Consider the following 20,083-nt stretch of genomic DNA (forward strand, 5'->3'; position numbering starts at 1 on the left):
TTGAAGGTCATTGTTTATGCTTACGCTGTAGGTGGATAGATGGTGTAGTGTTAATAGTATGTGTATATATATATACAGAGAGAGAGAGAGTTCAGCGTCATCAGTGATTTACGTGCTGTGCCCTGATTTACGTGATTTGTGACTCGCAGCATGCCTGCTGTGCATTGCTGATTAACACACTCTCAGGTTGCTCTCTACCTCCACACGTGAGAAGCCTTTTGTTTCCTTGTTAGCAGAATTGAGACAAGGACCAAGGCGCATCTAAGGCTATCATGTTGACGCCTGTGGTCTTTTGCGCCGTGATTGTGGTTTCTGGTCTCGCATTTGTGACGGCAATGCCTTCAGTGCAGGCAGCATACCTAATTGGATATCAGTGCATGGGCTAGTAAAGACTGTGATTGTCACCAGGCCCATTCGTAATATTCACGGGAATATTCCACTGAGATAATTTGGGTTTATGCGTTTTTTTTTTTTTTTATAAAAGCATCAAATGACCGCATTGCATTTTGGGTAACAAATTGGAATGGCTCACCGTGTTCAGCCTTGTGTTTCTGAATGAATAATTAATGCATGAAAATACTACAAGAGAATTACAATATGTCGTTATATTTATGCCTATGTATACATTATTAACATTTACTTTAATTTATGTTTATTTTTTATATGACACATTCTGAACCTCCAGAATAAACCTCCTTCTTAATTATATGCAGTTAGCCTCAGCTTCCAGTGGTGGTAGAGTACCTGAAAACCAAAAGTTTAGATACCTTAATAGGAAAATTATTAGTCACTATTGGAAAAAACACTCAAGGAAAAGAATCTGACATTAATAGTACTTAATTATCAAAAGCATTTTGCTAGTATTAAATGTAAGCTTATGTAAAGTTAGTTAGGGCACATGCTTCTGTATCAGGTTCAAAAGGACTAGATGTTGTCAGAATGACAACAATATATTCTCCAGTCGCAACCCACCCCCCCCCCCCCCCATTTAATCCTTATTTCTCCCATCCACCTCATCCTCTACAATCTTTAGTCCTACACACTTTCCTCACCTCTCCAAAAATTCTTTGTGTACAGCCCACATTTGTGTGACTTATCTCAATGTAATCAGGTTCTCCAAGTCTGTATCTGCGTCTGTTCGTTCATGTGACCCTGCTTCAAATTTGGTGCAAGTTGTCTTAAAATGTAATAGGTACCAGACCATCACTATTACAACTTCATGGGAATTGATACTTTGGGGGTTACTATGCTGTCCTGTCCTTCCTTTGCTCTTACCTACAGTAGAACTGTTGCTTCAATTTTGGTGTGATTTGTCTCACAGTGAAATCAGGTGGAGCTCTTCATCTAAATAATGTTTTGTGAATTGGTAATCAAATAGTCCTTGGTGGATCTTATCACATTCACTAGGTCAAGTGTCTTCTGAGGTTGTGCTTCCCTTTGCTACTGTTAAACGTTGATACCTTAATTGTGGTGTGATTTATCTCAAAATAAAATCACTTCCTGTGAAGTTTAAAAAAAAAATCTGAAAAATACTTTTTGAGTTATCACAATAAAGCGGTGTCTGTGGCCACCCTTCCCTTTGCTACTACTATGTGGCACTGCTTCAACTTTGGTGTGAAATTTGATCAGTTCTAGATCTTTTCCCGTGCAATGTATCTGTAACATCTGAAAATCATCTGTCAAATACTTTTAGAATTATAATCAGGGCTGGAAATTAAGCTTGATTACTCACCAAGGCAAGTAATTTACATGAAGGGTGAGAACAATATACTGAACCTTAGCTCACTGGTTAGTAAAAAAATCCTGTCGGGCTGTTAAAGTTAATGCATTAGCGTAAATTTTGAAGTCATAATGCATTATAATTTATTTGCTTTTGTTATCATGTATGTTTTTTTTATATAGCTCAATAGCATGAGCAAAGATGTTTCATTTATCCTGTTGTATTACTTCCTGGTTGTAAACTACGCAAGAGATTCATAGCTAAATGTAAGACTTTTGCTTGAAAAAATAATTTTACACACTTATTATAGGGACTATTAATGGATGGCATTGCCCTTATTTAACATTTTTCAGAGCAGAAGAGGAGAAAAATTAGAGACATTGACAAGTTATATCGAAAAAAAGCTGGGAGATACATACATAGATACACACACATATACATACATACTGTAGATTTATTAGGAGTCTGATGGTACATATGTTCGTACTGAAATTTTTCGGTATGGTCTCTCAGTTTGGTACGCATACAGTACGGGAAACCTTGTCTGTTTCTTCCGAGCAACATTCGGAAAGGGGTGGATGAAGCCGCGCCAATACGCATGCAAGCGTTCGTCCTAATGCGAAGCTGGAAGTTGTTAATGTGAATGCAATTACAGCACATTTTAAATGCTGCACCATAATGGATATTTATGTTGTTATGCTTTGTATTATTTCGGACAATATTTGTCTAATATGAGGCTGAAAGCTGCTAATGTGACTATAGTATAGATCAGGCACAATTTTCTAAATGTTAATTTCCGTTAAAATGTCTTAATAGATATTTATATTATTTTTATTTACTTGATAGAATATTTATTTCGATTTGCATTAAAGTAAATTTTAGTTTTTATTAGTAAGTTGCAGCAATGTTGAGGGGGACTTTTCAAAAAGACAGTCAAACCACTGTTTAATAAAGAAAAAAGAAGCAATTTATGTTTTGTCTTTTCAACCCCCCTCTCCACATCTCACAGTGCCCACATATGGTAAGACAGTGATGTCAAATCATGCATCTCTCCTTTCATTCTGCTAAGGGCCTCGTAGTGAGGAAGCCTTTATGTGAACTAGACGAGGTCATCAGCATAGAGCAGAAACTCCTTGCTACAGTCTCTCAAAGGCTTCCCGAATTTTGGAAAATATTGGGAAATATACTTGTTGGGTTTGATTCCGATCATTAGCGCAGTAGCAGCCACACAGAATGTCAAATGTGATGGATCCTAAATGTCAGTATATGGCTAAAACATCCATAGACCTGTGACCACACATCGATCCATATCATTGACAATCAATATGTAGTATGCCAAGCAATATGTAGCATTTAAATACAAATACAGTTTATTCATATATTAAAAACAGAGTAGGTTTTACTTTTTTGCACCACTATACTTTTTTAATCAAGGGACTGTTGACTTCATCTTTTAATAGGTGTGACATTTTTGTCAGTGTTTCCAAATAAACTCAATTAATAATGTCTTCTGACAAAATACAGGATGAATTCTAGCAATCTAGTACAAGCGATTCTGATAGAAACATCAAAAAATGATAGGTAAAATAGTACAGAGTTCGGATTTAATGATAATCAGCTACAAGGATAATGAAGGAAAATTCAAATGTTACAAATGTTACAAATGAGACAAATGTTACAAATGTTACAAATGAGACAAATGTTACAAATGTTAAAAATAAGACAAATGTTACAAATGTTACAAATTAGACATGTAAAAAGCAAATGGCCAGAGATGGGGGTCCTTGAGGAGAAATTGTTCTCTAACAACACACAATATCTTGAGGAAGTATTGCAGAAACTGTTGCTTTTGTTTGTTTATTTCTTTTGTGACGTCCACAATAAATGGCATTTGCCATATTTAATTAAAAAACATTAGGAAAGTAGGATATCAGAATGACAACAGATTTCCAGAATATTCTGTGATTGACCTAGTAATCATAGTCCATTTGCATTATTATATATCAGTATGACAAACAATATTAAATTGACTTTAATATCAAATATAAAAGGATTTTATAATTCTCATGTCTTAAAAATTCTTGTTAGTAGTATAATGAAGAACATTAACAATGGTTTTATATTACTGTCTCAAATTGAAATCACAATTAACTCTTGCTAATTGCACTCTGGACCATAATTACATTATTAAACAGATACAATAGAGTGCTCATCTAAAAGTGCTTTAGGGAATAATTGATATCCGGCTTGTATACTTATGCTGTCCTTTTTATTGCCTGAGCAAATAGAAATATACTGAAACAGCATCCATATAATATATTTTCCTTGTATCCTTTCCAAAATATCAACAGGAGCTGCAATACTGACTTGCTGAATATCGCTATCTGTCCGAGTATAACCAAACCACCACATTATTTATAATTCAAAACAACTTACTCTGTGTTTTCCCAGACCTATGCATGTCTAAGTTTGCAGTGCAGAGGTCATGGGGATTGGCCAGCCCGTAGACTAGATCCCAGCTGTTTTTCCCACACTGTTTGTGAGCTGGTATATTCTGTTGTAATGTCTTTATAATTTAGCCTGAGTTCGCTGAAGCAGCCATGTTTGGAATGGCAGTACATTGTAGCGGGTTCTTAGCGATCAGAATTCTCAGGGCAGATGTGCTCTTATTCTGAAGGCTTGTTTGACTTCCGGTCAGCGTTTTTTTTTTTTTTTTTTGGTATCTCGGCGGCAACCGAATCTACCTCTCGCTCTTCCTTTTTACTACTAAAAAGAGGGGTCATCCCTTACACGGGTTAAGCAACTGCCTCCTGTCTTTTTTCTCCCACCACAACATGAAAAATTAAGTAAATTGGGTTGAATACTGGGATAAAACTTCAAAGTGCATTGTCAGATAATCCAGAGGCTAGACACTCAGTCCACTGAGAATTTTTGATGAAAAAATAGTGAAAAGATGCTTTATTTCCCATCTGTGTACATATGAGTTAAGGTACACTGACATGCTTCTTTTCACATGTGCCATCATGTTCTCACGTGAAACATACACACACATGGAGGTGAGAGCAAAGCCATTGTTGTCTTCAGTCTGTAAGTCCTGGAACCTGAATCGGCCACTTAATGATAATGGGCACAGAATCCCCCACCCAACCTGCTGAGTTTCTGTCCTGATGAATGATTCCTGCCTTCAGGAGAATGTACTCCTGCCCTCTTTGTCTCCCTCACTCAGATGGCTACACCACAGACGACATTGAGTTCTACTGGCAGGGAGGCAGCTCCGTCACTGGAGTGGACAGCATCGAGCTGCCTCAGTTCTCCATCATCAACTACAGGACCCTCTCCAAGAAAGTCGTCTTTGCAACAGGTAGATGTCCAGGTCTTACATTATTCGAGTAAGAATATATACCTGTCAAAGATATATGGGGAAGACGGTGGTGCAGGAGGTAGTGCTATCGTTCGGCAACTGGAGGGTTGCAGGTTCGAGCCCTGCTTCCTCCTGACCCCATCAAAGTGTCCTTGAGCAAGACACTGAACCCCAAATTGCTTCCAGTGAGCAGGTTGGCACCTTGCATGGCAGCCTCCGCCACCGGTGTGTGAATGAGTGTGTGGATGGGTGAATGTGAGGCATGAAATGTAAAGAGCTTTGAGTACTCGTAGGAGTAGAAAAGCGCTATATAAATGCAGTCCATTCACGATTTACCGAGGATCTGGGCAGGTTTGGACCGGGGACGAGGCATAGTGCAGGTTGGAACAGAAATGGACGGTAGCAGGAGTGAGACAGACAATTATCCAATCGGGGAGGGTGCAAGACGATGAGCAATCAGGGGAACACACAAGAACAGCCAACAGGTGGAATTAATTAACTCTGGAACTGGGAGGGGAAAACTAAGACTGACAGAAAGAAGGAAATAGAATCTACACTAGGGGAATAACAGACAGGTAGAAAAAAAACCGAAACCGAATGCAAATGAAAAACACAGGGACTAGAAAACTGATTCAATTGAAACACAAGGGAACAAAATCTACGAAAACAGAGGAGGTGGGATTCAAACACAAGACAGAAGGGGTCACAAGCAGCCGCACCTTCAATGCACTGAGTCATGCATTTGACAGGGAGCAGGGATTCTCATAATTAACAATAATAATCCATCCATCCATCCATTTTCCAAGCTGCTTATCCTACGGGGTCGCGGGGGGTACGTAGCCTATGGGCAGCAATGGGCACGAGGCAGGGAGCAACCCAGGATGGGGGGCCAGCCCATCGCAGGGCACACTCACACACCATTCACTCACACATGCACACCTATGGGCAATTTAGCAACTCCAATTAGCCTCAGCATGTTTTTGGACTGTGGGGGGAAACCGGAGAACCCAGAGGAAACTCCATGATGACATGGGCAGAACAAGCGAACTCCACACACATGTAACCCAGGCGGAGACTCGAACATAATATTATACATATTTACATATACACACAGTTACATGCATAAATTCTATACGTAATACACTTACAAAGCCTTGGACTAATGTAATTTCATCACAATAATGATTTATTGAGCAGAAAATTAATTTATGTAACAGAGTGTAGGCATATATCGAGTATTCACAAGCAGCAGAAGTACAAATCTAGGATAATTCTTTACCGCCACCACAACCCCCCCCCCCCCCCCCCCACTCCCACCAAGGTGGCCAAAAGAAATAAAATGGAATCTATACTTATTAAGCAATATTGTAACAGTGAGTTTCAGGCAGTGGTCACTGTCTGTGTAAGCCCCCTGGGAGAAACTTTTATGTTCTACTGTCCATGACTTCTCAGCAAAGTTCCGGAAGGTAAACCAAAAGGCAATTATGAATGCCTTTTACGGAAGAATCACTGAATTTTGTGCAAAGTTATCCGTATTTATATGACAGATCACGTCAGGATGTCAAAGATGTGCAGACAAGCTGCTTTTCACGGGCCGAATTTGCAAATGAGCATATGTTTGTTTGCGCTCGGTATGTGGCTCTGTTCCGTTCTGCACGTTCTAGTTTTGTGACGCGACATAGAACAAGGCAGCAACATCACAGAACATGTGGCAGCTTGTTCTCGTCAATGTCTTCAATTGAATTTCGTCTGGACTGTTGTTTGAAGTATGCAGCCACCTTGATACCCTATATATTGTGTTGAGGGAGAATTTTTGCTTATAAAAGGTGATCTCCTGAGATGTGATAGGCCTGAGACAGTGGTGAGTCCCCACTTTGACCAGCTTTCCAATAAATGCTAATTCAATCCCTCCTCTGGCCAAAAGAGAGTTCAGTCATACTTTATCACCTTTGTGGAGCCAGAGGACACCCTCATTCTCCACTTGACATCGCCCCCCTGATCATAATTTTCATAAGTTCTGCATTCAGATCAACCAGGAACACTGGGACATCATCAGTACTTTTCTATACAACATTACTTTTGTTTTTCTCTTGAAGTGCAATGTTTAATGATCTTATACATTTAAATATACTTCCTGTACTTTACAAACACTATAAAAGCTTCCCATAGGCATCGACTTGAGGAAGCGGCTTGGTTTTTCATGCAAAGGAGGGCTGGTGTCCCATCACAGCATCTCTCGATCTCCTGATCTCGTCACAGATTTTTGGAGACGTGTTTCGTGCGTCTGACTCCCAATAGGAACAGAAATACCCCAGTTAAAAAGAATGCGTTCCTCTGTGTATCACACAGAGATGCTTGTTTTCCTGAAGAATTAATGCATGCTGTTGCGTCTTCAATCATAAGTTAATAAAATCTCATCAGAATTTGTGCTAGTGTTTTGGCAGGGAACAATGTGAATGAGGTGTTATTAGTGCCTGGCCATTGTATACGTTTTGACTTAGTTATAATTCTCTTGATTAATGCTTCAGTGCTCTCCTCTCCGCTGTTAGGACATGTTTATAAGAATAAAATTATTGAACAAATAAAGAGATCTGCGTACAAGACCTGTATCTGAAATAAAACACACATGAGGAACAAAGTCATTCTCAAAAAACCGTCTCCTTTGAAACGCTATGAAAAAATGGAGAATACCCTGGAGGTTAGTTCATTATAAAATAAAATTTTATAAAAGATAAAATGATAGATAATTGAACAGAGAGCATATAATCCTTTTAATGTTTTGACTGTGGAGCTTTAAACTCGTATTCAAAATAGTGACAGTTGGAATGTGAATTATTATGAATTCAGAAATGACAGATTCATTGGGAGAAGTGCCTGTAGACTTCATAAAGCCTCCTGAAGTTCCCATGGGTGATTCTTTGCATTTGTCTTAAATCATCCATCAGGATCCTACCCCCGACTCTCCCTGAGCTTCAAGCTGAAGAGGAATATCGGTTACTTCATCCTACAGACCTACATGCCCTCCATCCTAATCACCATCCTGTCCTGGGTCTCCTTCTGGATCAACTACGACGCGTCTGCAGCCCGAGTGGCCTTGGGTACGGTCCTGTCACTGTCACACACCTGTCCATTTCACCAAAGGGCTGTGTCTGGACAGCCCTATTCATTGATTAAAATTTCAGATAAAATTCAGCTACAAGCAATTCCCAGGTGATGAACGAGATCAGTTTCCTAAGTCTGTCTTTAAGTTGAATTTATAGGTAAGTCAGAACAAGTAAATATGGTTCTTATTTAGTGTCACTTAGTCAAGTGTTTGTCTCTGTGCATATCAAACACTTACGGAGCACACAATACACAAAAACATCTTAAAATAACAATATGGCATATAATAATAGTGATAAAACAAACTATATATTGTACTGTACCGTATCTCGAGCCAACAGACCTCTGAAGCCACACAAAATTTTCATGATCATCACAATGTAGTGTGTGTGTTTCGCTATTATGAAGCATATTGTATTTAACCTGAATTTTTAATAGGCTTTATGGTGGCCCGTTCGTAAGTACGAGATGTTCGTAAGTACGAGATGTTCATAAGTACGAGATGTTCGTAAGTACGAGATGTCTGTAAGTACGAGTTGTCTGTAATTTGACTTTATTGAGAGATACTGGAGTTTACAGGCTGAACGAGGGGATCGAGGTAACTAGACATCCCAGGGACCCTGAGAAAGTGGTACCTTGGACCCCCCTGAATTTTTCATGGTATCCATGCCCCTCTGACACCCCTGGTCTGAACCATACTGCATGTTACTGTCTCATCATGGTAGCCAGTACAGGCTACATTTATACGCCACTAATTTTGCCTGTACTTCAGTGAGGCAGGTGAGTAATTACCTTTGAAGATAAACGGAATAAAGTCTCAGTTCTGGAAGCTCTAGAAATTACAGTCCTGCTGGAATCCACTTAAGGAACCTTGCACCACATGATCTATTTCTCACTCCCCTTACGAATGTCGCGTACACTAGTTTTATGTACCCCTGATTACTACATCCTAAACATCAAATTTGTACATTTTTTTACTACAATTCTCCTTTATTCATATTGTTATTCCATAATATACAGTAACGCGATCTCCCACCCATACGCACACACACACATTCTGCCATTATCTACATCCAGTAGCATATCATTACTCCATGTCTTTTTGAAAGGTTTTAACTTCTGAACCAAAATGCGCAAGTGGGCAGAATCAGATCAGAGATGAGATCGTCAGTAGCTTTCTTTAATTTTTTCACAGTTATACAGCAGTTTATTATACTGAAGCGACACTGATTTCACGCTTTGCTTTGCTCAGGAGTGCAAAGGGGCCAGAGACTTTTAGTTATAAATCCAGTATTCCAGTAACCCTAAAGTTAGGGGGGTCGGGGCTGGTTCTTCTGCTTTAAACCAAATAGTGCAGAGATTACTTTGGTGGTGTAAACAGGACTACATAGCATTTCATGCGAGTTCATTTTTGCTCAGCGTCGGCGCTAAAGGCTAAATCAGTAAGGAATGCAATACTGGATACTGCTTACTTAGGTTTCTTGTCACAGAAAGTCTGTTCTTTCTCATGCTGATAATGAAAAGCATTGCGATTTAGCAAAGTTCATTCTTTTGTTGTTGTCCTGTTTTTATTATTGCCTCTTGTGTTAATGTGCCATTTTTTCCATAATAAGCTTACTTCTTAATGTGAATCTGAATGTGATGTAATGCAGACATGGTTACAAAATGAAGCAGATAGAAGCTAAAGAGAGTGCAGCACTTCAGCAGAAACTTGCGGTATCGTTATTCTCTGTTTGTGGGACCTTCTGCATTTACTCTCTGTTTATGAATCTGGCAGCTGAATTTATTTTATTTATAATGCAAAGACAATAATATTCATATTTCTCATACTTTTACACATACATTAAAAACATCACTTATTGTAATTTGTTTGGACTTTTTTTTCCCCCCAAGCTAACATTTATTCTCACTCCATTCTGTTTTTATGGATAAACACAGAGGATGTTTCTCATTAACTATGAAATATAATGTTTCTCACATTTCTGGTACTATAATATGCAAAATAATTCATATACGACAGGGGTAATATATGACAACCTTTCTCTGTTGTAGCTCAGTGGTTTTTTTCAGGTTGTATTAGGACACATTTTTGCTCTTTAGTCTTCCAATATGCTAGGGACACACTGTGGAAGGTGCGATGCACAGCTATGCATTTTCTTGTTCCCGGAATGAATATGCAGTTTGGTCATTGCTGCTTTGTTTGCACTGATTAAAAACACTTTTTCATTTCACGATCTGATGCTAAAGGTCAGTATCTGCTCATCTTACATATGCAGGTTACTCATTAAACATCATATCATTTTATTACTGCTGCTGTCCCTGACTGTTAGTGTTGCTTTAGTTCCCTGTAGCTGATCTACAATCATTTTATCCAAGTTTTTTAATCTTTTTTTTCCTTGCTTTGTTTAATTAAGTGAAGATGTAATTGGTGTCATACAGGTCATTTTAATGAATTTTGATTAAACTTATCCATCCATTTTCCAAACTGCTTATCCTACTGGGCCGCGGGGGGTCCGGAGCCTATCCAGGAAGCAATGGGCACAAGGCGGGGAACAACCCAGGATGGGGGGCCAGCCCATCGCAGGGCACACTCACACACCATTCACTCACATGATTGAACTTATTATCTGTTAAAACAGTGCTTATTTCCATTTATTTCCATCCTACAGCAACATCTGTTCTTCTGAAAATGAACTGGAGATGGTGGAATTAGTACAGGATTGTTTTTTTACTCAGTTTGTTAACACCCCTACCAGGGGAGATGCCATTTTTGATCTTGTTCTCTCTAATAACCAGGACAGGTTTGGTAAATTAGACGTTTTAGAACCACTTGACAGTAGTGATCATAACATGGTCAAATTTGAGGTTAAGTTTAGTGTTCGAAGAGCTAAGTCCAAATCAAAAATATATAATGTTAGGAAGGCTGACTTTAAGTGTATGAGACTAAAACTAGAAACTGTGAACTGGATGGAGTTAAATAACAAAACTGTTGAAGAGGCCTGGGAATTTTTTAAAAGCACATTATTGCAAGTGCAAGAGGACTTCATACCTGTTTCCAGCAAGAATAAATCTAGGAAATTGCAACCTAGGTGGTTTACTAGGGAAATAAAGTATAAAGTAAGGAGGAAAAGGGCTTTGTTCCAGCAATGGTAAATAACTGATGATGACAGAATAAAGCAGGAATATCTAAGTCTACAGGCTGAGTGAAAAAATGATATTAGACGAGCTAAAAGAAATGTTGAAAGGATGATTGCATTGGAAGCTAAGGATGACGTTAAAAGTTTCTTCCAGTTTTTTAACTCTAAAAGAGCTCTAAAACCTGAAATTACTAATCTGCAGGATAGTAAGGGTCTTATAATAGTAAACGACATTGATATAGTAAATTAGTTCAATGATAGTTTTGCACGGGTATTCACTGTTGAGGACATTAGTAACTTACCAGTTCTTATTACTGATCCAGCATCGTCTATAACTAATATATATATATATAACTGAAGCTGATGTTTTGCAAAGCCTAGCTAAGCTCAAAATAAACAAATCACAGGGCCCTGATGGCATCTTACCTATAGTGTTAAAAGAGATGAGGGATATTATTTGCCGACCGTTAACTTTACTGTTTCAAAAATCCTTATCTGAAGGTGTGGTACCTTCTGATTGGAAGCATGCCAACATAACGCCCATTTTCAAAAAAGGGGATAGAAGTAATTTGTCAAACTATAGGCCAATCAGTCTAACTTGTATAACTGGTAAAGTTATGGAGGCTATAATCAAAGAGAAAATCGTAGATTACCTGGACCCCAATAACATTTTGCGGGATAGCCAGCAGGGATTTAGGAGAGGTAGATCCTGTTTAACGAATCTGTTGGAGTTTTTTGAGGAAGCTACTCAGGAAGTTGATGATAAGAAGGCCTATGATGTCATCTACTTAGATTTCCAAAAGGCTTTTGATGTTGTCCCCCACAAGAGGCTCCTACTTAAACTCAAAGCGACAGGTATTTTAGGTACCGTAGCGACCTGGATTGATAACTGGTTAACAGATAGGAAACAGCGAGTAGATATAAGAAGCACAATGTCACAGTGGGTCTGCGTCCATAGTGGGGTACCGCAGGGTTCGATTTTAGGACCACTATTGTTTCTAATTTACATAAATGATATAGATACCAATATATACAGTAAACTGGTGAAATTTGCAGATGACACCAAGGTGGGTGGTGTAGCAGATACTGAATTAGCGGCTCAGCAGCTACAGCGGGATCTTGATTTAATTAGTGACTGGGCCGATACCTGGCAGATGAAATTTAACGTAGACAAATGTAAGGTACTCCATGTAGGGAGCAGAAATATAAAGTACAGGTATTTTATGGGTCCCACTGAAATAAAGGTAGCTGATCATGAAAAAGACCTTGGTGTGTATGTTGATGCTTCCATGTCCCATTCTCGCCAGTATGGGGAAGCAATAAAAAAGGCCAATAGGATGTTGGGGTATATCTCCAGGTGTGTGGAGTATAAGTCAAGGGAGGTAATGCTAAGATTATACAATTCCTTGGTGAGACCTCACCTAGAATATTGTGTGCAGGTTTGGTCACCATATCTTAAAAAGGACATTGTGGCCTTAGAAAAGGTGCAGCGTAGGGCCACAAAAATGATTCCTGGTCTTAGAGGAATGTCATACGAGGAAAGGTTACTTGAGCTAAATCTGTTCAGTCTCAAGCAAAGGAGACTGAGGGGGGACATGATCCAGGTATATAAGATTCTAACAGGTTTGGATGCTGTTCAACCAAATAGTTACTTCAGCATTAGTTGAAATACACGAACTCGTGGCCATAGGTGGAAATTAGCGGGAGAACATTTCAAACTGGATTTAAGTAAGCACTTCTTTACACAGCGCGTAGTCAGAGTATGGAATAGTCTTCCTGATAACGGAGTGCAAGCTGAATCCTTGGGTTCCTTTAAATCAGAGCTAGATAAGATTTTAACAACTCTGAGATATTAGTTAAGTTCTCCCCAAGCGAGCTTGATGGGCCGAATGGCCTCCTCTCGTTTGTATAGTTCTTATGTTCTTATACTGAACAAAAATATAAACGCAACACTCTTGTTTCTGCTCCCATTTTTCATGAGATGGACTTAAAGATCTACAATTCATTCCAGATACACAATATTACCATTTCTCTCAAACATTTCTCACAAATCAGTCTAAATGTGTGATAGTGAGCACTTCTGCTTTGCTGAGATAATCCATCCCACCTCACAGGTGTGCCACATCAAGATGCTGATCTGACATCATGGGTAGTGCACAGGTGTACCTTATACTGCCCACAATAAAAGGCCACCCTGGAATGTGCAGTTTTTTGCTTTATTGGGGGTCTGGGGACTCAGAACCGGTCAGTATCTGGTGTGACCACCATTTGCCTCATGCAATGCAACACATCTTCTTCGCATAGAGTTTATCAGATTGTCAATTGTGGCCTGTGGAATGTTGGTCCACTCCTCTTCAATGGCTGTGCGAAGTTGTTGGATATTAGTGGGAACTGGTACACGCTGTCGTATACGCCGGTCAAGCACATCCCAAACATGCTCAACGGGTGACATGTCCGGTGAGTATGCTGGCCATGCAAGAACTGGGACATTTTCAGCTTCCAAGAACTGTGTACAGATCCTTGCAACATGGGGCCGTGCATTATCTGTCTGAGTGGCTGGTCTCAGACGATCTTGGAGGTGAACCTGCTGGATGTGGAGGTCCTGGGCTGGTGTGGTTACACGTGGTCTGCGGTTGTGAGGCCGGTTGGATGTACTGCCATATTCTCTGAAACGCCTTTGGAGACGGCTTATGGTTGAGAAATGAACATTCAATGCACGAGCAACAGATCTGGTTGACATTCCTGCTGTCCGCATGCCAATTGCACGCTCCCTCAATGCTTGTGGCATCTGTGGCATTTTGCTGTGAGACAAAACTGCACATTCCAGGGTGGCCTTTTATTGTGGGCAGTATAAGGTACACCTGTGCACTACCCATGATGTCAGATCAGCATCTTGATGTGGCACACCTGTGAGGTGGGATGGATTATCTCAGCAAAGCAGAAGTGCTCACTATCACACATTTAGACTGATTTGTGAGAAATGTTTGAGAGAAATGGTAATATTGTGTATCTGGAATGAATTGTAGGTCTTTAAGTCCATCTCATGAAAAATGGGAGCAGAAACAAGAGTGTTGCGTTTATATTTTTGTTCAGTATATATGTACCTGTCTATTTTACGTTTTTGTGCAGTATATCTTTAAAAGACTCTCCGTTGCATATAAGTCGTAGTTTACTTCACTGAAAATTTAATTACTGTATAAACCATTGCCTGGCTTCCTACATCCAGTGAAATGAAGTCCGTCACTGATATAACAGAGATCCTAGCACATGAGAGGTCAATAACCGACCTACAGCTCTTACGTGTAAGAGTGACTTTAGAGAAACAACTCATTGCATTGTTTTTCCCATGAACCAGGTATAACAACTGTCCTGACCATGACTACCATCAATACTCACCTCCGTGAGACCCTTCCCAAGATTCCTTATGTGAAGGCCATCGACATCTACCTCATGGGCTGTTTCGTCTTCGTCTTTTTGGCGCTCTTGGAGTACGCCTTCGTCAACTACATCTTCTTTGGTCGGGGCCCCCACCTGCAGAAGAAAGTTGCAGAGAAAGCAGCCAAGACCAACAATGAGAAGAGCAGACTGGACTCCAACAAAGTCCAGGTGCGCAAGCTTTTTTATTCAGTATTTGTGTTGTATTCATGATTTATATTTTGGGCATTTTTAAGCAATTACAATTTTTATAGTAATCGTTTGGATTTTAAATAATAACTGATTACTGAGAGTCATACACATTTCAGAGTATGGCGATAGGGTGTAATTATTGTGATTGTTTGGCAAAACTTAGAGAAAAATGTCAAAATTCATTGCAATCTACAGCAAATTACTTAACTGTTGACAGTTTCTTTTCAGAAATGGCTTTGCATATGTACTCAGAGGAGATCGTAGAGGGAAAACAACTGTATTTCAAGCATAATTCCAATAAAATTGTTTGAACAAAAGCAACTCCTTGAACTGTAAATGCAATATATGAAACTGCATTCCTTAAGCGGTGTCCTAGTCTTTAACACGTAAGTTTGTACTACAATGATGCTATGTGTCTATGTGTGTCAGTGGCTCTTTGCAGGTGTCTGTAAGGCTAAGGTCAAGCGGCCAGTGTAGTGAAGGTTGGTCAGTGAAGACAATGGTGGGTGTGAAACCTTAACATGTTTGTTTCTTCTAAACCTCAAGGCATCAGGGACAGAATCTCAACAACAGCAAATGAGATGTAACAAGTTTTATACTCAATCATTTAAAATTTGTAAAGAATTGCAGAGCCCTTGATCCTTTACTCAAAATGACAAACGTAAGCCATTTTCACGCATGAACTCCGGACATTGCCCAGAGAATCAGGTCCATTTTCCAGAGTTGCCCTTCACACATGTGGCACAAAACCAGAAAATGTCAGTGTCAGATCCATTCACATCTACTAGGAATACTCCGGGTGCTGCGGTATGCTGCAGAAATCACAGTGTTTTCTTTACAGTACTACTCACAGAAGTTCCCAAATCTTGTTGTCACTTCAGTTAGCCTTCTTCATGACCCTTCTTTGCACTCAGATGTATGTATTCTTCCATTTTTACACCAGCTGCCCAATATGAACATCATCAACAAACCCACTCGCCCACAGTGAATTCTCCAGTATTCTCCCTGCTCCATTTTGGGTCATAAATAACCCAGACTTTGTACTAGGGAGCTAGCAGAGTGAAGTCCATTTAAAGTCTAGTATACAGCCCCTCTGGGCAATTTCTAGAAAAGTTCAGGATGGCAGTGCAGGTCTGAAAGGGGCTTTTAAAGTAAGTTAAAGCTAAGTTAAATGGTTAAAGTTATGGGTAGAGAAAGTCAGCGATCTAAAGAAAAGTATACTTAAGCTGTCCCTGCTAATATCTACTGCTTGTTATAGCTACTATACTGTTGGGTAGAGGGGCAGTCAGCCAACCCTGAATGTGAGAGAGATAGAATAATGTCTTTCAGCAAAACTGTCACGTATAGAGATATGCACTTGGGCCAGCAAAAGCAATAGTTTTCCAAACAGAAATGCAGTCCAAGCATTAATCATGTTTAGCAGTCTCATTATAAGGGAAGCAGTTTCTTGTCATACCCATATACTGTAGCTGCCTAGCTTTTGTCAGCCTATGGCAGTAAGTTGCTTTTTATCATTGTTTTCCAACCCGGTCCTCGAGGACCCCCTGACACGCCACGTTTTTGCTGCCTTCCAGCTCTTGGCAGGAAGCAAAAATGTGTACTCTATGGGTGGGACCTGGGAGGGGGCAAAAACGTGAACCATCTGGAGGTCCCTGGGGACCTGATTGGGGAATTCTACTTTAGATTACTCATCTTTCAGCCCATGGAGCCTGTTGGCTGAAGCGGCAGTACTGAGTAATTGTGCATCATCTTCTTCACTATTGTGGGGGCCATTTCCCTAGAAACTTTGCCAAGTTTGCAGACTTGAAATATAAAAATAGGGGAATGACATAGGAGAAAGTAACATTATTAATGTGATGTGAATATAAATGCAAAATATTGCATTTATGCAATATGCAAAATATGCAAAAATAGTTCATAGTTTTTCAGCGAGAGAGAACGGTGTGGACATGAGATAATGTAAGCATTATTTTGTTCATCATATTTCTGGAGTGCAATTTAAACAGTATCATTTCTGAAATATGTGCTTGCTAGCTAGCTAGGTCTAGCTATGAACTTCTTTTAAAGCTTACACGATACCAGCACACAAAATAAGCCTTTTCGAAAAAAAGAGCATCTTCTTATGGTAACTTTTCAAGGTATGCTGTGGGTTTGGAAATCCTAGAGGGACTGCTGTCCCACTGTTTCATTGAATTAAAATTTAAACATGGCGCCTCTATTGCAGGCTTTTACCGACCAAGTAGGAATGGGAACTTTATTTAGGGTTACGAATGGATATGGGCTCAAGAAAACGATGGAGTGAATCCAAAATAAAAGAGCCATTTTCACTTCAGCATAAGGGAATTAACCAGGAAGGGCTAGACTCAGATCTGGCATTAGATCTTGCAAATGCATTAGATTCATTACAGAAGTCCATTGACAAGCAATTTTGAACATATCTGCATATATCCTCTGTACAGACATTTTCCTCGTATTAAGTATTGTCAGTTTTTGACTGACTCATTAAGTTCTGTTTTTGCCATTTTCCTATCAATTGCAATTGTAGTCAATCTCAAATACTAAACAGAAATGTTTTTGTAATGTTATTGTAAAGGTGCTACTAATTAAAAAGCACTGTATATGACCTGTAATGTGGCCTTGATGAAGTGAATGAATGTGTTCATATATGACCCCCACCCCCCATTACCTGTGTAGCTTTTCTGAGGTCTCTTTTGATATGGTGATGGTAGAATTCCAGTTATAGTTTGCATCTCTTCTCTGTGTAGGATTACGGTTGGATTACTACCCCGCTTGATACATTTGTATTACTACCCCACTTGATACTGTTGTATTACTACCCTGCTTGATACTTTTGTATTACTACCCCACTTGATACTGTTGTATTACTACCCCGCTTGATACTGTTGTATTACTACCCTGCTTGATACTTTTGTATTACTACCCCACTTGATACTGTTGGATTACTACCCCGCTTGATACTGTTGTATTACTACCCCGCTTGATACTGTTGTATTACTACCCTACTTGATACTGTTGGATTACTACCCCGCTTGATACTGTTGTATTACTACCCCGCTTGATACTTTTGTATTACTACCCTACTTGATACTGTTGGATTACTACCCCGCTTGATACTGTTGTATTACTACCCCGCTTGATACTTTTGTATTACTACCCTACTTGATACTGTTGGATTACTACCCCGCTTGATACTGTTGTATTACTACCCCGCTTGATACTTTTGTATTACTACCCTACTTGATACTGTTGGATTACTACCCCGCTTGATACTTTTGTATTACTACCCCGCTTGATACTGTTGGATTACTACCCCGCTTGATACTGTTGTATTACTACCCCGCTTGATACTTTTGTATTACTACCCTACTTGATACTGTTGGATTACTACCCCGCTTGATACTGTTGTATTACTACCCCGCTTGATACTTTTGTATTACTACCCTACTTGATACTGTTGTATTACTACCCCGCTTGATACTTTTGTATTACTACCCTACTTGATACTGTTGGATTACTACCCCGCTTGATACTGTTGTATTACTACCCCGCTTGATACTTTTGTATTACTACCCTACTTGATACTGGTAGATTACTACCCCGCTTGATACTGTTGGATTACTACCCTGCTTGATACTGTTGGATTACTACAATGCTTGTCGCTATATGACCCCAGGTGCTAGGAAGCGTCTCCCTCTTAATAACCATATGTCATATAAGACTCCCCAGCTCCACTCCAGAGCGATCGAATGTTTGCAACTTCTCTGTCTCTGTGAAAAGGCTACATTAGTTCAATTAAGGATGTGAATTAAGTTTAATGAAGTGCCGAAGAGCTCAGGTGGAATGAAGAATCTCATTTCCATGTAACGGGTCAAGAGCCTCTATGATTAACCACAGACCCTGAATTTAGCTGTTTGTTTCCACTTCCAAGGAAAGGAAGTTATCATTGGAGCAGTCATTAATTTTGAAACGCCTAAAAATTGTCATATTTAATGCACATATATGTTAATCTGGTGTTTTCCTCCTTTAGATAATAACCTCTAAGTTTAATGCTGGCATATTCATGGCATTCAGTAGTTGGATTTATTTTTATTCAGCAAGAGAACTTGGCTTGACCCAGATTGCTGATAGTCAATGCTGTGATATTGTTTATCTCAAATGATTAGGCTTTGTTAAGGTGAAGTGTCAAAACTTCTCAGCTCAAATCCAGTGTCTATTTATACACGATATATAAATATCATATGACACATTCCCAGTATGTGGTCGCTTTGCTGCTGTGAAGCAAGTGCATGAGCCTCTAATTGTTCTTTAAATGATAATGTTAATAGTGACAAGATTATCCATCCATTTTAATTCCATAAGTGCTCATCCAATGCAGAGTCATGGTGATCCCAGGAAGCCCAGAACTGGCTACAAACTGGGGGCAATGCCAGTCCATCATATGCTGCACAGCTACACAGAAAAGGCAAACTAGATACACCAATCTATATAAAACACATGCATTCGCACTGTGTTTGAGCACAAGTCCTGGGACAAGAATCAAACAACGCAGGAATTGTGAGGCCATTCTGGCACCCATAACAATTTTAAGTAATTTCCCTAAATAGCCTACTTACGTTCCAAAAATAGAAGAGCATAAATTGCTGAAGTAGCAAATGGCACAAAACAGTTGGTCTACAGGCAACTCCATCTGCTTATGCCTGATTGGCTGATTAATGTCGCGTGAGCTTTTGCGTGATTGGATTAAAAAAAGGGGGGGGGGGGGAGGAAGTAAAAACACTAATGTGGCTCAGTTAATGAAAAAGGAAAAAACATTCCGAGAACATCTAGTGAAAACACTAATGTGGCTGAGTTAATGGCCAGTCTGGTCTGTTTTGAAAGTCTTCAAGTAATTGGTGATCTGGCATTCAATTTAGCTGAAAAATCATTATTGTTGTTGTTGATGCTGCTGAAATTGGTGAAATGATAATACTGGGTCCCAGAGGTGTGAGGCAACAGTGCTAACCACTGCACCACCATGCCGCCCCCTATTATTATTATTATTATTATTATTATTATTGTTATTATTATTATTATTTGGGTCTGGATAACCTCTAAACAGCAGAAGTTTCATATGCC

At 39.5% G+C, this 20,083-nt stretch overlaps 1 protein-coding gene across 1 annotated transcript in view; it reads left to right on the plus strand.

Moving 5' to 3' along the window:
* The window catches only part of LOC125723170 (gamma-aminobutyric acid receptor subunit beta-1-like), an 86,424-nt gene that overhangs the window by 59,463 nt on the left and 6,878 nt on the right, over nt 1-20,083 (plus strand). Inside the window, exons 6-8 of the mRNA XM_048999572.1 lie at nt 4,947-5,081; nt 8,027-8,179; nt 14,676-14,926. Coding sequence (XP_048855529.1) covers nt 4,947-5,081; nt 8,027-8,179; nt 14,676-14,926 — 539 coding nt within the window. The remainder of the gene's footprint in view (nt 1-4,946; nt 5,082-8,026; nt 8,180-14,675; nt 14,927-20,083) is intronic.

Source organism: Brienomyrus brachyistius, unplaced genomic scaffold, assembly GCF_023856365.1.
Source record: "Brienomyrus brachyistius isolate T26 unplaced genomic scaffold, BBRACH_0.4 scaffold46, whole genome shotgun sequence".
In the NCBI taxonomy this organism is placed as follows: domain Eukaryota; kingdom Metazoa; phylum Chordata; class Actinopteri; order Osteoglossiformes; family Mormyridae; genus Brienomyrus; species Brienomyrus brachyistius.